This window comes from Lepus europaeus, chromosome X, assembly GCF_033115175.1.
Source record: "Lepus europaeus isolate LE1 chromosome X, mLepTim1.pri, whole genome shotgun sequence".
Taxonomy (NCBI): domain Eukaryota; kingdom Metazoa; phylum Chordata; class Mammalia; order Lagomorpha; family Leporidae; genus Lepus; species Lepus europaeus.
In genome coordinates, this window is record NC_084850.1 from 22,542,351 (window position 1) to 22,563,104 (window position 20,754).

General features: G+C 39.9%; 1 protein-coding gene across 1 annotated transcript in view; it reads left to right on the top strand.

The window, feature by feature from the left end:
* Positions 1-20,754, top strand: part of GPC3 (glypican 3) — a 454,515-nt gene that overhangs the window by 284,344 nt on the left and 149,417 nt on the right. Inside the window, exons 4-5 of the mRNA XM_062183209.1 lie at positions 3,392-3,525; positions 13,298-13,423. Of these exons, the coding sequence (XP_062039193.1) occupies positions 3,392-3,525; positions 13,298-13,423 (260 nt within the window). The remainder of the gene's footprint in view (positions 1-3,391; positions 3,526-13,297; positions 13,424-20,754) is intronic.

A 20,754-nucleotide genomic window follows, 5' to 3' on the forward strand; every position in this document is an offset into this window, starting at 1 on the left:
TCTGCCTCATGTATGTGCAGAGACAGTGCTTCTAGACCCTAGTACAAAGGAATGGTGCCCAGGTTACTAGAATGACTCACCAGCCTGTGTATGGCCAGAGACCATGGCTTCTTATGTGTCAGGACTTGTAACACTTCAGAGAACAATTGCTTTCCCCATCGCAGGTTCTGGCACATAAATAAAGGCACCATCAGGAGTTATGGGTGATGGAAAACAAAAAGGTTTTATAGTGCATGTCTTTTGATAGAGACCCTCCCCTACCCATTAAATTTGCTCCAAGTAGTCAAATTTAAAGGTGGCGATATTCTTGACTAGGCACTACATTAGTCAGTGAAAGGAGATTGTGTTGCACTTCGTATTTAAGAGTTTAAGACTCCTGGGAAGGCTTCTGATTTCTAAAATGCCACTTGGAAGAGTGGCTTCTTTAGCAAGTGCAGCTGAAGAGTAAGACTCGGGTCTCCCAGTGTAGTCTGATGTTTCTCAAGTGTGAAACTGAAAGGATCTCTTTAATGTGAATTTGTGAATCCTGCTTTCTTTCAGTGTCCACTTTTCAAACTAAGCTCATAAAATTCACCTACAGCCCACACAGTGTGGGGGTGAAAGACGTGGAGAGAAGGGCCTGAAGGGGGGATACATCGGACAAAACACTTTGTGTATGAGAGGAATGTGCTCCGTGGTACTTGCGGAAGAAGAGGCAGCCTGTCTGATAAGATGTGGCGGTTATCGGCTGCACACTGTTGTTTGCTCCTTACCTCACACAGGACTTTCAGAGGTCTGCTAGAGAATGCCTCATAGGGTGACTTGGGAAGAAAGGCCAGGCTGAAGACTGGGTACATTCTAATTTATTCTGAACCTTCTTTCTTTTGCCTCAGCTGCACCCCTTTCCAGTTTGGTGGGGAACACTTAAAAACATTAAAGTCTTGCCAAGACCCAATTAGTATTCAGTGACACAAAGGGCTGACTCTCAGTGGGGACAGAGATTTCACAGCTATGGGTTGCAAGTAGACAAGTTACTGTGAAAGATTTCATCTTGGTCCTGGATATGGAATAGCTTAGGTCAACAGAAGGTGTCCTGTGCTCCTGAATTGGTTAAGAAATACTTTGATCCTGGTGAAATGGACTCTCAGGCAGATGGATATTCATGGACCAATAGATATTTATGCAACAAAAATCAAGGTTTTGTTCCATGAAATCCCACCTGTAGTTTAGTCAACTGAAAGGGTGTATGTCTATGGCTATAAGGTTATTATGTGCAGGGTGCCCTCAGTTATTCGAATCTGTATCATGTGCTTTGGAAGTGACTGGAACTTAACTGTCTAGTCCAGCCTGGCAGCCCCTAGCCTAGAACACCCTACTGACTGCTACCACCTGGGGCATATTCAGAGAATGCAGATTCTTCATTTGAACTTGATATTGGCACAAGTCATGAACACACCTGAAAAATTAAATATCACACATTACAAGGCCAAATGGAATATTTTCAAGAGTCTGCAGCTTTTATTTCAGCTCCATTAGGATAAACTATTGAGAATAGCTAGTCTAAACCCCAAACTGTAGATACTGTCTTTTATATATGGAGGTGATGTTACTGCTGCTTCTGGGTGTTTTCTAACTTGATATGGATAGCTTCTCAAAGACATACAAACTTTTATGCTGTTATATATGCTTAAATAACTTAATAAATGCTATCAGGACAGTCTTGAGAAATCTAGAAGCTCAGATTACCACACAGAGCCCATGGCTTCTCAGTACAGTAGTGTGCTCAGCCTGATAATAGGAGATTACTTCGTTTTGCTTCCCTTAAGTCACTTAGCACTGCCTCAGAGTTCAATGCAGGTACAAAAGTGACAAAGATACAACCTTTGTCTTCACAATATATTGCTAATATTTTTCCTGGAAGTTTGCAATCTATATATTCACCCTGGCTATTTTGGCTGGTTGTATATTTTTGAAGACCAAGTACTCTTTTTTTCTCCCAACAATGTAGAACCATGTAAGCAAATGGAAAGTAAGCATCCTCTTGTAGGGAGGCTGTAATGGTTAAGCTTTGAAGTCAGACAAATGACTTCATAGTCAAACAAGTGAATCTACTGTCTGTTTGCCTTGGGCAAGTGGCATACTCTACCTGAGCCTCAATTTCCTCATCTATGAAATGGGGGTGCTATTTATCTGGCACAAGGGAGACTTATGAGAATGTTAATATTCATACTCCCTTATATGCAAGTTCATTTAGGCCTTTTTCAAAGTTTTATTTATTCATTTGAAAGTCAGCTACACAGAGAGAGGAGAGGCAGAAAGCGAGCAAAAGGTCTTCCATCCGCTGGTTCACTCAATTGGCTGTAACAGTTGGAGCTACGCCAGTCTGAAGCCAGGAGCTTCTTCTGGGTCTCCCACGTGGGTGCAGGGGCCCAAGGACTTGGGCCATCTCCTACTTTCCCAGGCCATAGCAGAGAGCTGGATTGGAAGTGTAGCAGCTGGGACTCAAACCGGTGTCCATAGAGGATGCCGGCACGCAGGTGGCGGCTTTACCTGCTACGCCACAGCAACAGCCCCTAGGCCTTTCTTTTAAAGTAAAAAAAAAAAAAAGCAGATTGGTGAATAATTTAACCAAAGAAATCAGTTAGAATGGAGCTAAACAAGGAAGCTTATGCCATTTTTAAAAACCATCGCTGTATGAGTATAAAAGGGGGAGGGAATAGGGGAAGAAATGAAAGGAGGTAGGCTCTTGAGCACCTGTATTCTTTAATACTCTCAGTACTGGACCTAGTGCTATGTGATTCACAGCTGATGACAAGGGGTATTGATTGATTGACTTGCCTTCGTCCCTTGGGGAGTTTTAGGAAAGACAGATGAGGAACCATGGTGACATTTTCCAGAATACCTTAGCTTGAGTCATATAATGAAATGTTTATAAGAATAGAACGATCGTGCACGGAAAGAGGTTTTTTTGTTTTTTTGTTTGTTTGTTTGTTTATTAACAGGTTATTCTACACAGTACTCACAACCCCTCTCCTGTACCAGTTCTTCCTAAACTTTGCAATTCTCTTTTGTGAACTCCTTCATACATGTAAACACAAGTGCCATTGAAAGGTATCAATAGCAGGAGGACTGTATGTAGGATCCTCTCAAATGTCCACTTCACTATAGGAAAAAAAGTATTTTTCATCTTAGGAAATCTCTGAATAGGTTGTGTTCAGAATGCTTCCCCAGTCTTCAGCCTTTCTTTCCTCCAGTGGTTCTCGACCTTAAGAACTTAGCAACTTTTTAACTCTAATAATAGTCTTGTTCTGCTTTTTAAAATGAAATTGGGGGAAGAAACTGTTTTAGAATTTGTTTCTACTATTATATCCATGAAAGGATCGTATGATTATATTGCATTTCTTTTTTTCAGATTGGCAAATTATGTGCCCATTCTCAACAACGCCAATATAGATCTGCTTATTATCCTGAAGATCTGTTTATTGACAAGAAAGTATTAAAAGTAGCTCATGTAGAACATGAAGAAACCTTATCCAGCCGAAGAAGGTGAGAGGGTTTTTCTTTTCTTTTTCAGCAATACAATTAACAATTGTGTTTTAAGGTAGAAAACTATTGGAGTGAAGCTTCTCAAATATGTGTTATTCAGTTCTTCAGAGTGGAGTGTTTGATTAATTAAATGCTATCATCTGTCAATGTTAAAGGAAAAAGGTACTGTATTGTATTATCCAAGCCATATGTAAATGTAATGTTACACGTGTAAATATATAGTACAGCGACACAGTGTCGAATGAATAGCCTTATTCAACATCTTTTATTGAGTAAATGAAATTGTACTTACAATCTGGTCTCAACATTCCATGGCTTGGTTTGTGGGTCTACTCATTATGAACAGTGAGTCAGGACTAAATTCACCAGAGGAAAGCTGGCAGGGTATACACACACACACACACACACAGCAGCACCAACAAAAGTAGCATTATTTATATTCTCTTTTAAAAATGATTAAACAAATAATCTAGTTCCTGTTTCTTAAGAGTCAAGGGGCAAAATACAAGTTTGTTTCTTATTCCCTTTGTTCTGCTTCCCCCTACCCAGATTCTCTCCATTCCTATTCTAGTTTCTTGGTTACAGTTAAGGGGTAGAAATAGAATAGAAAGCCAAAGACAACTCTTACCCCAAAGACTGAACGTGTAGCCAATTTTGCCCATGGCTCAGGACCAGCTACACGTGATTTCTGCTTGGTGACCTTGAGGAAGTTGGGAAAGATAGGTCTGTAGATGAAAAAATAAAAGATGAACTCAGTAACATCTGAGGTTTGAATTGTGTGCTAAGTTATTCCATTCCTATCAAGTTACTGCAGGAGGGTTTGAGATGGTAATTTTCAGTCCTATTTGATACAGTGTAGAATGACAGAAGGCAGTAATACAGCTGGAAAGAATTGAGAGAGTAGTCTCCCCCTGCCCCACCCTGCCATGAAGCATTTCAGAATGTTGCCTTTGCTTTGCTTAGCTTTGCTTGATTTGCAGTCTAATGGATTTCTAATTTCCCTATAGCATGCATATTAAAGTGTGATTCCTGGACTCCTGGGAATCCCAGAGACCCTTTCTGGGGTCTGGGAGATCATTGTCTTGCTAACTGTATATCTGTGTGAAGCTGGATTTTCATATACTTCGTATACTTCAACCAAACCAGCATACTGCAACAACAAATTCAATGCAGAAGGCAATATGAGGATCTACTTATTGACTATCAAGCTGGACAGCAAAGATATCTTGCAAAAAGGAAAAACAGTGTCACTTTTCTCATTCATTTTCATACTGTATGGGTTTCTGATTATTAGTTTCAGATTAATAATCTTGAAAACTTTTTCTGAGTTTTAATTTCTAGAAGAGTAAATATTAATAGATACATGGTGTCTAACTAAAAGCTCTTTGGAGTCCTCAATAATTTTGAAGATTGTACTGAGAATGTTTTAGTTATCTATTGATGCATAACGAATTATCCCTACACATAGTTATTTAAAGCAACAAACATTTATTATCTCATTGTTTCTGTCTGTCCCGAATTTGGAAACAGCTTATTAGCTGGGCGATTCTCAGCTCTCTAAAGTCTCTAAAGCAATTTTAGTCAAGTTTTGATTGAGGCTAGAAGATCCACTTCCAAAGTGACTCAGGTTCAAGTTCAGGTTCAGCAAGTTACTGCTAGTTGTTGTAATGAAGCCTCAGTGCCACAGCCGCAAGAACCTCATGACTCTCCTGAGGACATGGCAGCTGGCTTCCCCAGAGTACGTGATCCACGGATGACAATAAGGAGAACTCTGTGTTGTCTTTAGCATCCTAGTTTTGAAGCAAACATATTGTCAATTCTTGCATATTTGATTGGTTCGAAGCAAGCCACTGGTTATGATACATACTCACGGGGTGGGAAAGTAAGCTCCACCTCCTGAAAGGAGGAATAGCCAGGAACTCTGACAGCAAAATGTTTGAGAACCATTTTCTTATAGCACAGGTGTTCTTTGGTAATTTCTTTTTCTTTCCCTCCAGGAAGATAACATTAGGCCATTTATCAAGGCCCTCTTTAGTGACTGTCCTTTGTCCATCGTCTGCCTGAGCCACCTAAGGAATTAACTTCAGCTCATCTAAGGCATTGCTCTTTAGTAGAAACTTCTTCCATATTTGATGGAAATAAGTTATAGATATATCTGTAATCAAAATTTATTAAACACCTAGGATACACCAGAATGTATTATACTAGGCAGTGAAAATACCAAGGCATAATCTCTGTTTTCTAGCACAATCTAATGTAGTAATGGACTTAAGTACAAATAATCAGTTCTAAAGCAAAAGAATGTCCAGAGTACAGAGTTAGCCATCTACAGGGGACAATAGAAGCTGTTTCTAGGTGAGTTAAGTAGGGCTTTCTTGGAGGAAGTTTTAGGTGGATTTGTAACAATCACACGTGGAGCTGATATCAGAATAAACACAACAATCCAGTCTCATTTTGGAATTTTCCTGTCACTGCAGACACATTTGTAAGTAGGAAGTTTACAGAGACCTTGCTGTCATGACTTCTGTTCTTGGGCTCTGTGTGACCTGTTTCCTTTCACCTTACCAGAGAGAGCTCTATGGATGTTGATTCTTTCAGGGCAAGAAGAAATTAATAAATGCGTTTTTGCTTGGGCAGTTGGATTTGGCACTTTGTTCAGATTGTATTTTTGGAACTTGTGGCTAGCCTTCAAATAAAAGAAAGGAGAAAAAGAAAAACTGATACAAGCTGTCAATGGGAATAAATGATGGTCAGGCAGGGCTCCTTTGGGTGTTGGGAGCATTAGCCTGCCCTGTGATGTTGCTCATCTTTTTTCCCCAAACTGAAGCATTAGAGTCTGAGATGGAGCCCTTCTTTCTGAAATCTATGGTGGAAGAAGAAAACAGACAAAAAACAGGAGAGTGACTTGATTTACCTGCCTTAAAATGACAATACAAACCCTGTTACGGAGAGGGAAGAAGTGAGGATTAAGATAATCTGGTAAATGCACTGCCCCTCCAATCTGAAGCTTAAGAGTTTGTTTGGGCAGAATGTTAGTAGCCCCTAAAAATTTCTCAGTATGTTCTGCACAGCATTTTACACTGTCCAGAAAAAATATATGTGCTCCCACCCCCACCACACCCATGCCCAAGCTCCATCCTCTCATTAAAAATCTGGTAATTGGAAAGGAACCTTTTAGTAACATTTAGACTGTGAAAGTTGTGAGGAAGCTATCTGAATCTGATTATGAGTTGTAAAGCCTTTTGCCTTATTAAAATAACAACACACAAAGAAATGCAGGATCCCTTTGATAGCATTCAGAAGTCATCTGTTTGTTTTGTCTGCCCCCAGCTGGGTAGTTTGCAACACACATCTAAATAGCTTAGTTCAATTTAAAGGCAATTGGATACTCAACTGGTAGTTTATGTATGGGACTCAGTGTTTCTTTAAGGGGTAAATTATCTGTCAGATGGAAAACAATGAGGGCAGAATAGGATGCACAAGTATTGCAATGAGAATACAAGCAATCAGATTTTTTTTTTTTTTTGGCAGCACATCTCAGTTGTCAGCGTCTCCCCGTTTGCCCTCCTCAATGTGTCCTTCACCACTTAGGAAACAGTTTTCCTTGTTCTTTTCATATCTCATATAATATTTGGTAAAATACATGAATAATATCTTTCCTTTTTCCAAACTCAGAATCTATAGTAGAATGGTCCAGTTTGCATCAAGCTTCTGGCCCAACTGCTAACCTGTGAGAAAATCACTGTTCTTCCACTTTTGTATCCAAGTCCTCTGTTTTCTACACTTCCCTGACTCTGGCTAAAGGGGCAATGGTTTAGAAGACACTAGTAAATCACCTAAAAAAACCAAAACAGACAAAAGTTGATCTCAGCTCCCTCATCCAAAATCAATGCTTACTCGTACTCCATCTCAGGCTGTTACTCTGACTAGGTAGCTTTGTAAGCTTGGTGATGCCTTCCACCCTCTGAACAAAACACAAGTATATCCTGAGTAAATCAATCAGCTTCTGATCTGGTACAGATCAGTCTGTCCTAAATAGGTCTCTGCTGCTTTCTATGTTTGTCAACATCATCTGTATAGTTGGCGTTGTGTAAAGGTTAGGCTATGATGAATAGAGGTGCTCCATTCATCATAGCCTAGTTAGTGAGACAGATCTCCAAATAAATACTTTTCATACATTGAAGTGGGGGCCAAAACAAGGCCAGGTACAAAAGAGTGGCAGCATCACAGATGGCAAAATCAACAGCTCTCCTGAAAGAGTCAAAGAAGGCTTCTTGGAAAAGTAACTTTCGAGTTCAGCCTGAACGGTAAGTAGGAATTCAAAAGCTGGAGGAGGGAAAGGAACATGTTCCAAGCAAAGGGAACAGGAGGACAAGATGTACGGGCTAGGCTCTAGAATGGGAGAAAGTTGTAGCTAAGAGTCAGACTCTGAAGGGCTCTCTCCAGCAGAATTCGACATGAAGTTGTGTCGTTCCAGTCTTGGTTATTTTAGTTTATGTACTTTTATGTAAATTTTTTTAAAAAAATAATGAGCTCACATTAGCTCACATTAAGAAAAAAATGAACCTTAATCACACAGGAAAAGAAAGCTCATGATCTACAGTTGGAGATGAAAAAGCTGCTTTTACTTACAGTGGTTTCTAAGTAGTCCTGCCTTGATGCCTGCCCAAGACACTCATTGCAAGAAAGCAAAGGCAGTCCCCTGCCCCACAACCAGAGAAGGGGGTGCTTCTCTCCAGGTTGATGGAAGACCACTTGCACCTAGCACAACATTTGAAAATGACTTGTGTGTGCTAGCAGGCCCCAGCCTGTGGTTCCACATTTAACACACTGAATGGCAATTTCTATGCGGAGACTCTTTTTTTTTCCAGGGCCATAAGCAAATATTGAATTCATCCTAACTGAGAGCAATAGATGCCACCATTTATACGTCAGCGGTGTATTTGGTGTGTATGTAGTAAGTAAAATGAAATTGGAATCCAAGAACATTTCCTTCAACCAAACACTTTTTCCTATCTCGGGCAACTAATTGTCCCAACTTTCTATCTTTTTATGTTTTCTGCAGACAATCCAGTTGAGCAGAGTGTCTTGGGGAAAGATGCTTTTGTTGTCTGTGATAAAGGGAAAAAAATCTTAACCGATTCATACATGGATAACTAATGCATCACATAATTTGGTTTGAGGTGTTTTTTCTTTTAAGAGAGAAAAACAAATAATCAACTTATCTCTTTTGAAAATTATAAACAGGAGACTGTAAAGCTTGAAGAAAAGAGAAAATAAAATATATGTAATTCTTATCTTGCTGAAGAAGTTTAGGAAGGATGGATAGGAAGGAACAGAGGGGAGGAGAGAAGACATAGGCCCAGAAAGCACAGTAGGAGGTAAACTATTCCTGTCACACTCTGCTGCTGTGGTGTCAGAGGACATTATCACCTGTTGTTGCTGTCCTTTGAGAAGCTCATTAACTCTCCACCAGCTTAGAAAGTCTTGCTTTGTACCCTGCAAAATAGTACATGTTGATTTATTTTCCGGAGTCAACGTCTCCTTGGGGACCCACAGCACCTCAGAAGGCTCTGCATGAAGGAAAGGCCTGCACTGTGACACTGTCCTTTAGGCCCCTTGGGTGTTGCCCAGTTTGCTTGCATGCAAGCCCTGCTCTTTGTTCACCAAAGGGCACGTACTGCTTCCTGTCCCAGGGACTGGGAAGGATTTGAGATCCAGATTTGCTTTTTCTGCTCGTATCACATACATAAACCATAAAATATGTAGTGTTACATGACTGAGTTCTTTCACTTAGTATTTTCTAAGTTCACACATACTGTAGCATGCATCAGAATTCCATTCTCTTTGAGGGCTGAATAATATTCCATTATATATACTCAGGAACTTCAAAAAGTTTGTGGGAAAATTGAATTAAGAGAAACCTTATCTGGTATAAAAGATTGCAATCCATGTATTCAAAGAATTCAAGGAAATTTGGTATTGTGCAAAATAATTCATGCTAACAGGCCCTAGCCTGTGGTTCTGCATTTAACACATTGAATGGCAACTTCTATAAGGAAACTCTTTTTTTCCTGGGGCCTGTTAGCATGTATTATTTTGCATAATACCAAATTTCCTTGAATTCTTTGAAGACCTCTCGTGTGTGTATGTGTGTGAGTATGAGTCTGAGTGTATATGGCACACATCTTTTGTAATTGTCAGAAGATGGACATTTGTCGTCTTCTACATTTTGGTTACTAATTTTATTAATTTTGATGCAAAGAACATGTACTTATATGAGTACCTATTTACAGTCCTTTTGGGTATATACTTAGAAATCACTGGATCATCTGGTAACTTTATACTTAACTGTATGAGGAACTGACAGGTTTTTTCAATGGTGGCTGCACTATTTTACATTCCTACCAACAATGTTTAAGGGTTCCAACTTCAACACATTCTCACCAACACATGTTATTGTCTGCTTTTTTTTTTATAGCCATCCTAAGTGAATGTAAAGTATTACAGAGTGGCTTTGATTTGCATTTATCTGATGATGAATCTATCTTTTTACATTTCATCTTGGCCCTCCACATATGATGCTTAAATTCTCAGACATGATTTTCTGTGTGGTCTACCACTATCTCCTTGCCAGGCTTGCAGAAAAAGACCATTCAAGCTGCTACACCAAATTAGTCAAGAGATTTACCCAGCCCAGTACCTAGCTAGTGTTTAAAAAAGAACACTAGGAGAAATGTGATGGAAAAGAACATGGTTGTAGTTATTAATACTCAGCTCAAGAAATGAGGGCTTTTAAAAAATATTTACATATGTATTTATTTGAAAGAGTTAGGGGAGAGGGAGAGACAGAGAGATCTTCCATTCTCTGATTCACTCCCCAAATGGCTGCAATGACCGGGGCTGGGTCAGGCCAAAGCCAGGAGCCAGGAGATTCTTCCTGGTTTCCCATGTGAGTACAGAGGCCCAAGGACTTAGGCCATCCTCCGCTGTTTTCCCAGGTGCATTAGCAGGGAGCTGGATCAGAAGTGGGGCAGCCAGGACTCAAACTGGTACTCATATGGGATGTCAGCACTGTAGGTGGTGACATAACCCACTATATCACAACAATGGACCAGATGAGAGTTTCAGTTAGCTTGTGCACATAAAGTCATGTGGAACCTGAAAATATTTTAATTGAGGCAGGATTTCTCTGTGTTTGCTTGTGATGACTCGTGTGAATGCTTTGCTAAACATTTTAAATGTGTGGTTTCATTGAATCATCACAGTTGTCTTTCAAGACAGGTGCATCATTGTCTCGTTTTACACGTGAGGAAACTAAAGCTCAGAGCAGTCTAGATTTTGCCTAATGTTTCCCTGCTAGATAAGTGAGAGAATACCTGGCATTTGAGATCCAGCTGAGTCAGACTCCAAAATCAGGGTGTTTAAATAATAATACTCATCACAGAGTTAAATGGGCTGTTCTCAGGAGCCAGCCATCATTATGGCATGGTTGTTACATGAAACTGTTGCAAATTCAACATAAATCATTTGGAAGTAAGCTTGAAAAGCACAGTCTCTTACTCTGTCCATCTTACATGTCTTGCGGAAGTTATGAGTATTCTATGAAGTAGGATGACCTTTTACTCCTATTTCCCCAAGTTGCCTTGTTCATGTTTCAAAGAGAATCCCCAAGTTCAAGAATATGATGACCCAGACTGTGTTCACATTACTCACATTCTTTGTGGTTTCCTTAGACTTGTATCTGCATCCTTCCAGGTAATATCCTTCCATACTGAAATGGGAGGCTTTATGTTTATTGCAGGCTCTCAGCCCCTTGACATTTAGATCGAATTTCATCTGGATCTTCTTGAACTTGTCAATGATCTTTATGATCAGCTAAGAAAACTGCAAAGGTTGAGAGGCCGGGAGAAGTTCAGGGTGGTTTTTTTTTTTTTTTAACTTCTAGGGAAATCAAATTGGGAAGACATTGCTAGGGTTCAATTTTTCATTCTGTGTGCTGTTAGTGTGCGAGGGTTTGGAGGTAAGAGGATGCCTAAGGGAAACTCTTTCATTAAAGAGAAGGCCATCGTTTCCCATAGAATAATGGCCATATTCTGCTTCCTCATGGAGTGGGGAGAATTACTCAGCCTGAGCCTTTAGTCTTTCAGCTTCCACTCTTGGAAACTGTATTATTACCTTGTAAAACAGAGCACCTCTCCTATTAGCTGTTAATTGAACCCATCTTTTTCCTCTGTGAGAAACTATAATGTTGACTTTTATTTTCAGAGCTCTGTATTGAGCCTGTTCTCTTTGGAGATTGATGGTGCTCAGCCACCACGAGTAGGCTTCAAGGGTGGCATGAGCGTAGCAGGAAGCAACTGTTGGAGTATAAGGAGTTATGGATGTCCCAATAACATTCCTTGAGTTGTTCTGTCCATCACGCTGGCTTTTACTGTGCCTGAGCCTTTGTGAACATGTGCTGAGAGCTCGCTCGCTCTCTCTCTCTCTCTCTCTCTGTCTCTGTCTCTCTCTCTCTCTCTCTCTCTCTCTCTCTCTCTGTTTTCCCTCTCTCAAATCATTAGCTGATATAAGTAGGTTTATGGTAATAAAATAGAAAGGTACACTAAGTGCAAGGAGATCATTTTCACAAGTCTTCCTCTTTTGGCCAGATCTAAGATCAAACCCCAGAAGGCATTTTGGAGCCTAAGACTGCACCACTGTTGCGATGAGATTCAGGCCTCTGACTCCTCGAGAGGCCTGTATATCAGGCCAGTCCATTCTTAGCCTGTAGACAGTATTGAACAGTTACTTCACTGCCAGAAAATTCTCTGACCAGAATTTCCATGACTTAGTGTAGACTTACAATACACTTGGATGCAATGGACATTTTACCTTTATTTCTCTCAAGAACGTTACTTTAGAAAATAATTTTTGTGTGTTTACCACTAGATACCTACTACATAGATATTTTAATATTTCTTTAAAAACACACATCTGTTGAGTCTCTGGTGTCTTAATTTTGTGTATCCATGCCTGTCTGAAACAATATAATATGCAAGAAATTGTGCAGGTGTTTATGTGTCTTATACATATTTGCGTACATAGTACACATTCTTTGTCTCTTTCTCATGCTTGTCTTATCCTATACAGCGTGAAAACCAAAGCAAGTGATAAAATGCGCTAGAAACCTCTCCCCCTACTCTCCTCCTCATAGGAAACACGAGATACCTACAAAGAACAAAGAAACCTTCCTCCTCTAGCAGTGTGAGTTCCCCTGACTAGGTTGTCAGGAGACTGGCAGAGGGCTTGTACTGTTCTGAGCACCCTGAAATTCTGATCTGCAGCCATTAGCCAGAGCCTATATGGAAAGGGGCCATCTCTAGGGCAATAGCATTGTCAATTACAATCAGTGCACTCAATTACATTCAGAAAGCAAAGATATGTAGTGCTCCAGTGTGCCTTGTAATCAGCACCTTTGAGAATGCAGGTAACAGCGTTCTGAACGAAGAATGGAAGCTGCTAACCGTGTTGGAAAATGGATGTTGGAATTAAATCATCCTCTGATAGGAACAGCGTCTTACATGGCAGGCGATGTTTTTTCTTTCTAATATCATTTTATTGATTTAAAAATAAACTAAATTGTGGCCGTGTAACCAAGAATGTCCTTAAAAATCATTTATTGCTCTAATCCGTCTGCCAGCGCCTTTCTGTCATGCTGATAAGGAAATTAAACTTTTCTCACACTGGGCTTACTTGCCTCTTATGCACAGATGTTTTGTTTTTCTTTCAGGGAACTAATTCAGAAGTTGAAGTCTTTCATCAGCTTCTATAGTGCTCTGCCTGGCTACATCTGCAGCCACAGCCCTGTGGCGGAAAATGACACCCTTTGCTGGAATGGACAAGAACTCGTGGAGAGGTGATCTGTTTTACCATTTAAATCTAGCAGTATTTGAGGAATCATCATCATATGTTTGTCTGAAGGTTCTCTTTGCTCCCATTAGTTTCACAAGAAAAATTCTAGCCAAAGCATACGTAGGAGCTTCTGTGATGTTCCTGATGCTGTCTATAGTTACAGCTCTAATGGAATTTACAAACTTGGATGCACAGAGAACTGTGTGTTCAGGGACATTTTACAAAGGGTGAGGTGTGAACCAGCTCTTTTTTTGTCTTTGGTTCTTCCGTCTTTTCCTAATGTGATCCTTATTTATTTGATTTTTAGCAATCATGTAAGTAGCTATCATTTATTCAGAGTTAACTGTATATTAGGCACCATGCTAAGTGCAATCTTTGTATCAACACTTTTTATCTTTACAAAAATCCTGTGAAATGAATACCATTATTTCCCCCCCTTTTTAGAGATGAAGATGAAGGAAAGAAGAGAGGGAGGTGAGAGTGGAGAATCATTTCACTGAGCAATTTTAATGAAATGTTCAATGATTTCAGTCCTTAACAGTATAATCTATGCTAACCATTGTCACCTCATTACTGAAAAATAGTATTCATTGATTATGAATATTTACTGGTATTTTCTAAGTGCCAGATATGTGGAAGGGAATGAAACAGACAAAATTTCCTGTCTTCATGGAGTTTTCATTCTGGTGGGATAATGGTATTCCTAACGCCATAGGTTTATGTGTTTAACGAAAAGCTTGCTTTTATGGAATTAAATCAAGAGTCCAGAGTCCTGAAGAAACCCCATGCAGCTTCCAAAAATGTTTGTACAAGTAGTAGTATGTGGTAGAGAGGTATACAGAAAAGTCCTGAAATCAAGTTCTGCATCTTTCAGTAAATAATCACTTACATAGAGCTAGCCTTGATTTCCCCATTAACAAAATGAGCCCCTCCAGCTCTGACAGTCTCTATGGTTTTTTCCATACTAATTTATTCATTCACTCACCCCTTCAACATATATGCTTTAAGATATTATGTACTGGGCACCAGGCTAGATGCTGTGTATTATAAGGGTGAAAAACACAATTCGCCTACTATAGAGAGCTAATAGAAAGGTACTTCAAAAATTCATAGAAAAATGAAATTAAAGCTAAATTTAGGGAGTGGGCATGTAGTATAGTGATTAAGATGCCCGTGTCTCACGTTGGAGCGCATGGGTTCAATTCTCTTTTTTTAAAGAAAGCTCTTATTTAATGAATTCAAATTTCATAGGTACAGCTTTAGGAATATAGCAGTTCTTCCCCCCATACCCGCCCTCCCACCTCTACTCCCATCCCACCTCCTACTTCCTTTCCCATCCCATTCTTCATTAGGATTTGTTTTTAATTAACTTTATATACAGAAGACCAACCCTATACTAAGATTTCAACAGTTTGTACCCACACAGACACAAAGTATAAAGTACTGTTTGAGAACACATTTTGCAGTTAATTCTCATAGTACAACTCATTAAGGACAGAGTTCCTACATGGGGAGCAAGTGCACCTGTTGTTGATTTAACAATTGACACTCTTATTTATGATGTCAGTGATCACCGGTTTCAATTCTGACTCTGACTCCTGACTCTAGCTTCCTGCTAATGTAGACCTGATGAGGCAGTGGGCATGGCTCAAGTGAATGGATACATGCCGCCCATGTAGGAGACCCAGATTACCTTTCTAGCTCCTATCTCCAGCCCTGGACCAGACCTGGGCATTTGGGGTGTGAACCAACAGATAAGAAAGAATGCTTACTTTCTCTCCCCCCCCCCCAACTATTTAAATGAGTAACAAGTAGAAGATAAGAAGATAAGTTTATTTGGGGGCAAAAGATTTTAAAATCCATGTGAATTTTTTTCCTAATACACATTTTCCATTAACTTTTTGATGACCCCTCATATTTTCATGGCCTCAAGACCAAGGACATAGGCTGCTAAGTAGAGTTTATTTTAGCAATGTAATATAATGGACATGTAGAGAAAGGTTTTGGAGCTACACAAACTTGGTTTTGCATGTCAGTGCTGCTATTTACCATGTGTAGTGTTGGGTGAGTCACTTACCCTGGAAGTCTCCGGGTGAGGGGAAGGTCTGTCACAGTGTTGGAACTATTAGGTGATAGCATAAATATGAAGCCCCTTGCATAATGCCACGTGCTTCTCTTCCTCCCCTATCCTCAATAAAAGACAAGACTCAAGTTTAAAAACTGCTTGTTTCTGATCTAAGCTATTTTGCTGACCTGAGGCAAAAGAATAATGTTGCCTGCCACCCTGGATGATGCACTGAATTTGCATGGACAGAGACTTCCCTCTTGCAAATTTGAACCATGCTGGAGGGGTTAATGATGCCAGGCAACCCACCCTACCCTGGAGAAACCATGTGTACTTGCTATCCTGAAAGCTCATCAGGTACTAAGTAGACTCATAGAAATGCACTTCACTGTTGTGACGGATTTTGTCATTGTTAGAAAAAAACATTTGGTATTTAGCTTTGTCAAAAGCTGATGCTCTAAGACAGATAGAGGAGGCAGCGTTGTAGCATAGCAGATAAAGCTGCTGCCTGTGAAACTGGCATCTTACATGAGCTCCAGTTCATATCTTAGCTGCTCCACTTTTGATTCAGCTCCCTGCTAATGCACCTGGGAAAAGCAGCAGAGATGGCCCAAGTACTTGGGCCCCGGTCACCAACCTGGGAGACCCAGATGAAGCTCCTGGCTTCATCCTAACCCAGCCCCAGTTTTTGCAGCAATCTGGGGAGCGAATCAGTGAATGGAATCTCAATCTCTCTCCACCCTCGGTAACTCTTTCAAATAAATAAATAAATAAATAAATCTTTCAGAAAACAAATAATACAGGCACAGACAATATAGTATTTGTAAAAGGAAAATACCCACAGGTCAAATATTTGTTTCTTTCATAAACTTGATGAGAAATCTTCTCTTTGACTTAGCCACAGTTACATTAATATGACAGAAACCAACAACTTCTGAATACCTGTTTTAACCATGATATCCTATTAAAAATGGAATTTGAGTTTATATTTATTTAGTAACATGTTCATTCACTTATTTACTTACCCAAAACGTACTTGAGCACCCCCTATGTATCAAGCACTAATATTGGTTTCTTCATTGCTATGAATTTTTTTTTTTGACAGGCAGAGTGGACAGTGAGAGAGAGAGACAGAGAGAAAGGTCTTCCTTTACCGTTGGTTCACCCTCCAATGGCCGCTGCACTGATCTGAAGCCAGGAGCCAGGTGCTTCTCCTGGTCTCCCATGCGGGTGCAGGGCCCAAGGACTTGGGCCATCCTCCACTGCACTCCCGGGCCACAGCATAGAGCTGGCCTGGAAGAGAGGCAACCGGGACTAGAACTCGGTGTGCTGGCGCCGCAGGCAGAGGATTAGCCTATTGAGCCGCGGCGCCAGCCATTGCTATGAATTTTTAAAGCAAATGTTATAACCCCACTAGATATATCTTCTGTTGCTTAGAGAGACAAATCAGCTTATCTAGTTTTAGTAAATTCAGAAGAATTTCTTCCCAGTCCTATGGTTTTGAATTGGTAGAATTTTTTAAATTGAATTTTTGCTCTTATTAACTACTTCATGTCCAGGGTACTTTTATGAAGGATGTTGCCCTGTAACCAAGAATTTCTCATCTATCAAATGGTGGAATGCAAAGCCTGCTAGATTCAAATGAGGCCAAAAGTTAGCCAAGTGCATTTTTGCAACATTTAGGAACTCTGTTAACTAAGAATTTTTATTTAATTTGCTAACTTCAAGTACCTTAAGGCATTTAACAAAATAAAATAAAATAAATTTTGTAGAAACTCCTATTTATTCTTAAGAATCATATATTCTTTCTAAACAACTTTTTTTTTTGATACATGAAAGAACTCCAAAAAGGTCATGGAGGGGCAAGTGTTATTGAGCAATAGGTTAAGCTACCACTTAGTATCAGAGTGCCTGGGATCGAGTCCAGGCTCCTCCACTTCCAATCTAGCTTCCTGCTAATGCCTGGGAGGCGAAAGATGATGACCCAAGTCATCTTGGGACCCTGCCATCCAAATAGGAGACCTGGATGAAATCCCAGGCTTCTGGGTTTGGCCTGGGCCTGCTCTGGCTGTTGTGGACATTTGAGGAGTAAACCAGCAGATGATCTTGTTTTCACTCTCTTTCTCTGTCACTCTGCCTTTCAAATAAATAGAAATATTTTTCAGAAAGAAGGAAAAAAGTTCATGGGAAAATGCAGTTAAAAGGTAACTTTGTTTTGGTTCAAAATACTTTGAAACGTATGCATATGTTTTTCTTTTTTTAAAAAAGGATTTGTTTGTTTGTTTGAAAGGCAGAGTTACAGAGAGGGAGAGGGAGAGGGAGAGGTGGAGGGAGGGAGGGAGGGAGAGAGAGAGAGAGAGAGAGAGAGAGAGAGAGATCTTCCACCTGCTGATTCACTTCCCAGATGGCCGCAATGGCTGAAACTGCGCTGATCCAAAGGCAGGAGCCAGGAGCTGCTTCTGGGTCTCCCACACGAGTGCAGGGGCCCAAGGACTTGGGCCATCCTCCACTGCTTTCCCAGGCCATAGCAGAGAGCTGGATCAGAAGAGGAGCAGCCGGGACATGAACTGGTGCCCATATGGGATGCCGGCGCTGCAGGCGGCAGCTTTACCCGCTACACCACAGCACCAGCCCCTAGGTTTTTCATAATAAGCATTTTTCATGAACTTTTGGAAAGCCCCTTCATATATTATCCAGGAAAGAAAGTAGAGATGGAGGGAAGGAAAAGGTAAGGAAGTAAAGAATGAAGGAAACAAATCAAGCCAAATATATTTGTAGACGGAAAAATGGTGATCTAATCCAGGAAGTGATTCTTCCTTGGTTAGTAACCTCAGGTTATAATTAACCTGTACTTGCATTGCTGACCTAATGCGATGATGAGGCTAGGGAATGTGTTAAACTGTTTTTTTTTAATTGCTTGGGAATATACATTTAATAATATGAAGTTCTTTAGCCAGAAGACATGTATGTCCTCTATTTGTACCATTTATAAAGGTTAACTTTGTATTGATGTCTCTCTCATCTATAGTTAAAACCTCTTTCCAGTGCTCTTCATTGAATTTCTCATTTAATTAATCTTAAGTAACAGTTATCATTTCATATTGTCAAGTAGGTTGTAACTTTGTTATCTTTATAGGCAGGGTTTGTGTTCCTATGAAAATATTTACTTTTAGCCAACAAAAATTAGGAAAATCAAGGATCCTGACAGAGAAGGAGACTTGTCAGTAGAAGCCCTTGGTTAAAAAGAAAATATTGATGGTGAAGGAAATATTGAGGAATGGTCATGTCACCTGGGTTATCAGAGCTGTTTATCCCTTCCTACCATGGATGTACCTTCACTTGAATTTTGAAGAGTTAAACAAATTATTGTCTCTCTAGATATGATCATGTTTCATGTGCTCTTAATTTTTATCTTTTATGAATATATTCTACTGAAAGATGGATGACCAGGCTGTCTTCACAGATCTGGTCTCAGGGACTGCTATGTGAGTGTATCATTTGTCCTTCCCTCCTCATCATCACCACCCCATCTTGGCATCAGATAAACAGTGGCTTGGTTCCCACGATTTAGCGGAGAAGTCTTCAAATTAGCAAGCTTGGTCCATGTGAGATATCCTCTTTCATGTGAGCCACCCACAGATCCTATGGGCAAAGATCTCCTACAACTGCCAAAGCCGGAAAATCTTCCAGCATTTTCCCCTGTGAAACTACAGAGAATTTCAATTAGAGAGTCCCCAGGACCACAAGAAAAATAAAGGAACCCACAGAAGCTAATACTGGGCTTAGCAATAAATAAATGTAGGTTTTACCTGCATTGGCACTGATAGAATCTGTGTGAAGAGTGAACATTTGAGTAAATACATTCAAATATCCTTTTGGAACTGTTAGCACAAATATCTAGATAGCTGACTAATTTTCATTCTTCGTTTGGAGATGCTGATATAGCAAGCCCATTTTCATTGTTTAATCAAGTTTATGTTTAAATTAGTATAGCAGATAAATTATTTAAGCTTATGTACAAAAAAAGCCCTAGTTTAAAAATAGAATGTAGTTTTGTCTACACTTTTTGAAGATTTATTTGCTTATTTGAAAGAGTGACGAGAGAGAGAGAAACAGAGAATCTTCCATCTGCTGGTTCACTCTCCAAATGCTCACAACAGCCAGGGCTATGCCATGCTGAAGCCAGGAACTGGGAGTTCCATCTTGGTCTCCAGTATGGGTGTCAGGAACCCAAGTACTTAAGCCATCACCTGCTGCCTCCCAAGTCAATTAGCAGGAAGCTGGATTGGAAGTGGAGTAGCTGAGACTTGAATCCAATATGGGATTACTGGCATCCCTAGCCACAGCCTAACCTACTGTACCACAATGCTCACCCCTTGAATTTACAGTTTATATTTGATAATTCAAGATCATTCAACACAGATTGAATACTTAATATAATAGTCCATCCTTACTCATATAAATATAGTATATACTACAATGCTTTTAAAGAGAAAGAGGCCCCATTCACATTGCTTTTATTATGATCTGTTGTTGTAATTGTCCATCTTCTTGTTGGTTATTATTTATAATCTCTTACTGGACCTAGTGTATAGATGAAACTATCATAGGTATGTATTATAGGAAAAATATAGTGTATATGTAAAGATTTGGTACTATCTGTGATTTCAGTCATCCACTGAGAGTCTTGGTGCATATCCTAATGGATACGGAGGCACTAGTATATGTACTGGGCCCTGTGGGACATACAGTGATAACTAGAATCCAGGGCTTTCTCCTTCTGAGAAGTTCACATGCTTGTGAGAATGAGAGCAGAAAATCAACAAGTCAGTCCCAGCATCAGCAGCCTATGCACAGTTCCCCTCAGAGAGGTCATAACAAAGGTTCTATCCATTTGTATTGAGTATGCACATGTGTGTGTTTTATTGACATAAAATTCACATACCTCAAATTAATGATTTTAACATGTACAGTTTGGTGGCATGAAGTATGGTCCTGGTGTTGTATAACCACCTTCTCTATTTCCAAGATATTGCAGTCACTCAATGGGAAAGTTTGTGTTCATTACTAGTCACTTTCCATTTGCCTTTCTCCCAGCACCTGGCAACCAACAATTTGCTTTCTGCTTTATCGATTCTAAATGTTTCATGTAAATGGAATCGTTTAGTTAGCGTAATGTTTTTGAGGTTCATCCAACTTGTAGCATGTATTACGACTTCATTCTTTTTTTATAGCCAAATAATATTTTGTTACATGCAGATAGCACATTT